At 37.7% G+C, this 7,549-nt stretch overlaps 1 protein-coding gene across 1 annotated transcript in view; it reads right to left on the minus strand.

The window, feature by feature from the left end:
• The window catches only part of LOC106521862 (serine/threonine-protein kinase N2), a gene marked incomplete in the record, with an annotated part of 22,604 nt that overhangs the window by 9,664 nt on the left and 5,391 nt on the right, over positions 1 to 7,549 (minus strand). Inside the window, 6 exon segments of the mRNA XM_014014608.1 lie at positions 24 to 99; positions 688 to 831; positions 2,078 to 2,187; positions 3,436 to 3,564; positions 4,894 to 5,095; positions 6,742 to 6,893. Coding sequence (XP_013870062.1) covers positions 24 to 99; positions 688 to 831; positions 2,078 to 2,187; positions 3,436 to 3,564; positions 4,894 to 5,095; positions 6,742 to 6,893 — 813 coding nt within the window.

The raw sequence follows: 7,549 nt of genomic DNA on the forward strand, positions 1-7,549 counted from the left end.
GATTGTGTTAAAAAGCTGTGTACCTCTCTCTTTAGTGAAAATACATCGCTGACGTCTCAGTTTGGGTTGTCGCTCCACCACCGTGTCGATGAATCGAAGCTGAGAAACCCAGAAAAATTAGACAAATATTAAAACAAACCTGTAAACATAAGATGTGTCGGTTTAAAATGTGAGACTTACAGGAAACAAAACAAACTGCATGAATTTAAAAAAAAGTCTAACAATCTTTATAACGCATCACTTCCATCTAGATTTTTGCTACTTTTAGCTTCATAGTAACTTTTTAAAAAACAATTTACTTAACGTTTGGCTTATTTTAGCTTTTAGCTACTCTTTTGCTACATTTAGCAAGTAGCTTGATAGTTTTAATGAGTCTTTTGATATTAAGCTTTTAGCTGTTATGTGCTACTTTTGTCTTCTTAGTCGCCCTCAATTTACATGGCCTTTGGCTTCTTTTAGCTACCCTTTTGCTACTGTAGCTTTAAGCTAGCCTTTTGCTGCTTTTCGCTGGTGTTTTGCTACTTTCAGCTTCTGTCTAGCTTTTTGCTAATTTTATTTTATTTTTTTAGCTTTTGATAATTTTAGCTAAGCTTTTGTTTGAGGCTAACATTTGCTAGTTTTAGGTATCGTATTTTCCTTCATTTAGTTTTTAGCTGCTGTTCCACCCCACTGACGATGATTTTGCACCTTGATGAAGAGGAGGCCCCGTGGCTCCAGAGTGAGGTCCTGGTTGTGGTTCGGGTTTTCCATCATCTCCTCCAGTCGCAGGAACTTGACGGCGCACATCGAGCTCCGGTCCCGCCAGAAGACGCAAACCTCCAGCTCTCGAGACTGTCAGCGGTTTATCAGCAGAAGCAAACATTACATAAACAGTTTAACTTTGTTACTCAGAAGCCAGATTTAATGTGGAATAAACTGCTTTGATGGCCTCAACTGTAATCTGCAGGGATTAGACTGACACCTGCTGGTGAAAAGCAGAACTACAACCATAATTAAAAGCACAAACAAATGAAGCACAACAGCACCCCCTGGTGTCTACAAATCAGAATGTCACCTTGAATGAAAAATATTTTAACGTACTGCTCCTTTTAACCTCAGTCAGATGGTTTCAGTGCTGAGGAAGACATCCTGATTTAAAAATAAAATAAAAAAACAGTCTTCCCTCAATAATTAAAGAGAAGATGTTCATTTTGTTCATGGTTCCTTCAGCTACGGTTAACGTGTCAAACAGTCCTGCCTACGCTGTCTGAATCTGCACACACAAAGTTCTCAAACATCTAACCATCGATCCTGTTTTCCTGAGGGACCCTAACGTCGATCTGACGTCTCGGTAATGGCACATTTCTTCAGTGTGAAGCAGAGTGATTTGATTAAAACACACAGGAAGGCCTGTTTGAGTGTGGGCGGTGTGAGCTGGAGCGAAACACAACTCACCAACACTCAGAGCTGACCAGCACTCAGGAGATGTTTAAATGATGGGAAAATATTCAGTGAAGTCGTTGCTTTTCTGTTTGTTTACGTCTATTATGTCACAAAGCAACAAGCTGGCAAAACATTAAAATCGATTTGTTTTTTACGCTCAAAAACAGAAACCTTTTAGACATTTAAGTGCTTCATCCACCCTCCTACAGACTTCCTAAACTTTTTTATTATTATTATTTTTTTAATTTTCAAGCCTCAAATTTTTTGATGTTGAAACATCTGTAATTTTATTATAATTGACTACAGTTTTTATATAAAAGGACATGGTTAAAATTTAAAACATTCAATTAAATTTATTTATGCAGCACCAAGTAACAACAAACGTCTCAGGGCACTGTACACAAAAAGATAAAAACTGTTGTAAGAGATGTTTTTACCTTAAATTCTAATCTGATTTTTGTTTTTCTTCAAGATAAGTTTGCTTAAAATCTGAAATTTACAGATTCCTATAACTTCCAAGAAGCAACAAGAACAAATTTTATATGTTTTATTAATTTAAATCTTCATACGAGGGCCTCTGTAGTATGTTTGTTAGATAAAATATTCAAACGTTTGCATCTCCACCTCCAGTTTTTATCAAAACTCTCTGACTTACCCGCTCCAGCTGGATGTAGAACATCTGATCCCAGCTCAGTCTGCCGGCGGTCGCCCAGCGCGTCCGTCCGACCGCTCTGCCGTCGAGCCGCAGCACCGCCCTGACCTCCGCTGACGGGAACAGATCACAAACACCGCCTTAAAACCCAAAAACTAACAATACTAATTAAAGCCAACAGACTTTTTATTGTTTTAATTGAATCAATTTTGCACTGAAAACCTCCAAAGTAAAAAAACAAAAAGTAAAATAGAAAAATTGCATTTCCTGCGAAAATACTAGTATGAATGCTTCTTGCTGAAAACTTAAGATGAAAGCTGCTGAAACTGAGCTGAAAATATTTAATAACAAAAGCATTAATGCAAGTTCAATCTGAAAAGCTGAAAGGAGCAAAGAAAGCCTAACTGTGCAGAAAAACAGTAAAAAGGAGCAAAAATATAGTTGAAATAGCAGAAAACAGCTAAAAGCTAAAACAACTGAATATAGCAGAAAACATCTGTAAGAAGCATAAATAGCTCAGATTAGCAGAAAAAAACACAAAAAGTAGGAAAAAGCAGAAGAGTAGCGGTAAGAAGCAGAATTATAGCCACAATAGAAGAAAAAAGCTAAAATTAGCATAAATAAGCTAAAGGTAGCAGATACAAGTTGTAATTAGCACCCAGATGGTGAAAGTGATATAAAAAGTTTAAAAATTGCAGAAAAAAGCATACAAGTACTAAAAAGTGATAATCTTAATAAATAGCTAAAACAACTAAAACCTTTGGTAAAACAGCTAAAAAGTAACTGAAATTAGCAAAAATATGTTGATTAGCTACAAAAAATGTGTATTTAGTTTAAAACAGCTAACTTTAGCTAATAACATCTGAACTTCAGCTAAAATTACAGCAAATAGCTGAACATAGCATCTTTAAGAAGTATAAATAGCACAAAGTAGCAGAAAAAAGTACAAAAAAGTAGAAAAAGGAAGAATAATAGCAGAAAAAAAAATCTGAATTTTAACTGAAGTTGCAGAAATTATCTAAAATTAGCAAAAAAGTAGCTAAAATTAGCACAAGAAAGTGAGAAAGAGCAGAACCAGAACAAATTGTGTAAGGTGCTGTAAAGATTTAGAAACATTTTGAAGGATTTTAAGGATGATGAAAACAGCTCCGTTCATTTTCAATGGCAAAAAAAGTAGCTGAAAAAGTAAAAATAGCTGAAATACCAAAAGTCACAGCACCCTTGGCTGTGACTTTTTGATATATGAATTGCTGAATTAGCACAAAAATCCTGGAACGAGTTAGATGCTGAAAAACGTCTGGAAGAAAAAAAGACCTCAACAGTGTGAATGATCGTGAAGCGTCACACTATCATCCACTCACTGGGCGATCCGTCAGTCCTGTGTGGAACCGTCGAGTCGTCCTCGCTGGGACTTGAAGGATCTTTCTGATCCACGTCTTTCAGAGGTTTCAGTAAATCCTCACATCCAAGAAGTCGCACTTCAAGTTTGCCTAGAAGAAAAACAGAAACAAACCTGAAGTCTGGCTCTAAATGTCCAAAAGTCCATCCTGAAATCCTCACCGACTCCATGATATTTGAACCAAAAAGAGCTCGGCGTTTCAAAAATCAAACATCTCGTCTGAATAAATCTCTTGGACCGCAGCCTTTAATGGGCGCTCACACTGAGCCTCTTCAGTTTCTTCATTTCAGCGCTGAGTTAACAGACGAGGAGCTGAAAACAATCACCCCGAGTGTTTTTCACTGTTCCCAGACTCTCATGGTGTGTTCACACCGAACGCGATTTCAGCTTCAAAATCGCAGCCAACGCTGAAGTCTGAAGCTTGTGCACTTTGAGGTCAGACGCAGGACAGTTGTTGAAGCGCCGCACGGCGACAGCCGCCCCGCCCCTCCCTCCTCTGTCGGGCTCCGTTTAATGTCGGACGAGGAAGTGGCTTTGCTTTATTTACAGACAGCCAGAACGTGTCACGTTCATCAGATAATTAATTCATAATTAATTCACCAGATAATTCAGAGAAGAGGCTCACAGCTCGCTTTCAGGACTATTTTTTTCAGTCTGATGAGTCGCTGTCACGCATTGCTGCGGATCAGGACACGACTGCAGCACTCATTTTAGCTAAAGAGCTCCGCTCCGTCTGTTTCAGGTTAGTGGACCTCATTCAGTAAACTGTCCCGTCGGGAAATATGTCGCTACGTCACACAGTGGAGTCTCTCTGATTGGTTGACGCTGGCGTCGAGCTGCAAAAGTTCAGATTTCCCAACTTCAGCGATTTGGACGATTTGGACGATCTGAGCGTTCGACGCTCAGATCGTCCAAATCGTTCAAATCGCGCTGCTCTAATCGCGCTTGAGGCGCCGCAGAACTTCCCGACGTTGCTTGAAGCGCCTCCACCATAGACTTTGCATGTAAACCTGCTGCTCCTGACGCTGAAATCGCGTTCGGTGTGAACGCACCATCATTATCCACCTCTGACAGAGCTGCTCCTCATTACATCATCAGCAGACTTTTATCTGTCTGTCTGTCTGTCTGTCTGTCTATCCATCTATCTATTTATTTTAATTTCTGCCCTCCAGCTCAGCGGACCGGCTTACAAGTGAACCGTTCAGAGCCAGCAGATTACATGTGGTGATTATCCACTGCCAGAGGTCAGCGTATGCTAAAACATGTTCAAAGAACTGCTTAAAACCACAGAGGGAGCTGGATAATAAATAAAAAAAAACTATTTCATGTCATTTTACAACCTCATCTTCCAGGAAATCATTATGACGTTAGAAGTTAAATGATATTTTTAAAGACTAATCTAATTTTTCTGTGTTGGTACCCGTTAAAGACGCCGGTCTGATGGAGAAGGTGGGTGGCGTTGAGGGCGGTGGACGCACAGTTTGGAGGTTTGGCGGCGGCGGCGGGTCCTCTGAAGGCTCGATCTCCTGTAGAGGCTCCTGATGCTTTTCTTTCAGGCAGTTTTCCAAGGACAGCCGCAGAAGGTCCAGCTTCTGGGATGATTCCTGAACTCGAAACTGAGCCTTAATTAAAAACAAAATAATACATATAAACGGCTCCACTTTAAAACAAATCTAATTTTCAGAAATCAGATTTAATTTTGTGTTTGTAATAGAATCATTGTCACATGGTGAATGTTTAAGGTTGAGATGAGAAAGGACATCAGATATTTTGCTAACACATAAAGAAGGTTGAATTTTAAATAAAGATTTCTGATGTGATGGAACATTAAAGCTGAATCAAAACGACTCATTAAAATTTAAAAAATAAATGAAATATTTTGCAAACAGACAAACTAACATAGACTCAAGCAGAGATGAGAAAATATTTATTCTAAAATAAACTTGGATATATAACTTGTAAAATACTCATTTGTCTCTTTTATGAACATGTTTTGAATCAAATGCTGTTTTTACTTCCACTGAGGGTGAGGTAATGTTTTCGGTCGCGTATTTCTGTCCGTCTGTCTTTCTGTCTGTCGTTCTGTCTGAAGACAACATTACTCAAAAACTTGTGGACAGATTGTCATGACTTTTTTATCACATGTGGGTACTGGGCCAATGAACACAACTTTAAATTTTGGTGATGTTCCGGATCACGATGCGGATACAGGAATTTTCTTTCTTTTAACACTCTGAGATCGGCAAAGCTGCGATGCTTTCACAGGGCGTGGGTTTCAAAGTGTCCARCAGGTGGCACTGCAGTATTGGTGTGCCCCTTTGTAACTCTATTACAGGATGGGGGATATTGGTCTTGGCGGAGGTTTGCACTCTCCGAGTGCTTCTAGTTTCTTAATGTTTTATGTTTTTGCACAAATTCTTTTACAAGAATTATAATTTTGACCTTTTCGAATAACGATTTCTCTTCTTTAAAAGTGATTTTTTTTGCTTTACATATCAAAAACTCGACTGTGATGTGAATTCTTTACGTATTTTATCTTCTTTTCCAGAGGTGTATAAAGTGCTTTAAAAAACAAGTCAAAGTAAAAACACCTTTACAGAAAATGGTATTTTAAAATAATTAATATCAATGATAAGAAAAGTACTGAATTTACTTAACCGAGGTGACTAAATTGAGCAATTTACATATTTTCTTTTTTTTCTAGAACCATTTAACGTGACATTTTTAAGAGTACATAAGCAACAACTTATATGATCAGTTCTGCTCATATTTAAATTTGCAGCTTGTAAATAAGGACTTAAAGTTCCTGTGACATGAAATTTTTTAAATAAATATAAAGGCATTATTGGAAAGATACCATTAATAACATATTGCAAAAATAATTTGCCACTGCTGAGATGAACAGTTGTTGAGATATTTGCATGTGAAGAAACAGGAAGTGATGTCAAAGGGGAATGTCTGCATGGAACAAAGCACTGATAAAATAGTTAACGACACAGACTGTAGAGAAAAATCTGATGTTTCTTTAGATTATTTTGAGTCACTATCAGAGAGAGATGAATACGAGCCAGAGTTCAAATAATATTTCAATAAACAAAGACTAGAGACTTCTATTTCTTAAATAGTTCTTTTGATGTCACTTCCTGTTTCACTTTGGCTGAGCCAAGTTCAAAAGAAAATTTGCCATTTATGTGACAAAATGGGTGAAAAATCACACCTTTGTTCTTTCCAAGATCTGTAAAAAAAAAAAAAAAAAAAAAGGCCAGACCTCAGCCAGGGCCTTCTGGTCCAGTTCTGAGATCCCCTGCAGCTGCTTCACCACGTCTTTGGCCAGAACCAAGGCGTCGGTTTCTCTCTGCATGTAGTGCTGCAGCTCTGCCAAACGAGCGTCGACGGGACTGAGAGAGACCGGAGGAGCTTCTGACACACAGAGGAAGAGGAAGCTGATAAGATGTTTGTTTTTAATCCTTCCACCTGAGTGAAACGACCCGAGCAGCCTGTTTTACTTTTTCTTTTAATTTTCTCAACATCCAAACTGTAAAGCACAGTAATATTTTACATCTAACTAAAATACAGTATACTGGAAAGCATCGGTAGTACAGTGTGATAACAACACATTACTCTAAGTACTTAAGTCACTTTTTGAATATTTTATGATCATCTTTAGTTTCAGAGCAGCAGAACCAGCTCTGTGTTGAATTTTGTTTCAGCAGAACTGTTTCGTCAAAAGTCATAAATAAAGGTTGATAAATAATCGATAAAAAAGGACAAAAATATATATAATTTTAAAACTTGTTCAATGTGTCCTGACTGTCTTAGTGTGAACAAGTTAATTTCAGATTAACAAATAAGTAACCTTAAGTTTCAGCCTAAACTGTTGTTGTTTTTTAAAGGGATCCATGATTAGTTGTAACATTAGACTTTACTTGATAAACATATATTTTAACTGTAAAATAAAGACTGTAAAAATACTGTAGGCTGTTTAGTTTTTATCATTTTATCATATTACATGGATGGGGCCATTTTATTTACACACAAAGCATTCTGGGTAAATGACGACGTGGATAGGTCCTCGG

The sequence above is a fragment of the Austrofundulus limnaeus genome, unplaced genomic scaffold (assembly GCF_001266775.1).
Source record: "Austrofundulus limnaeus strain Quisiro unplaced genomic scaffold, Austrofundulus_limnaeus-1.0 Scaffold117, whole genome shotgun sequence".
NCBI classification, from domain to species: Eukaryota; Metazoa; Chordata; class Actinopteri; order Cyprinodontiformes; family Rivulidae; genus Austrofundulus; species Austrofundulus limnaeus.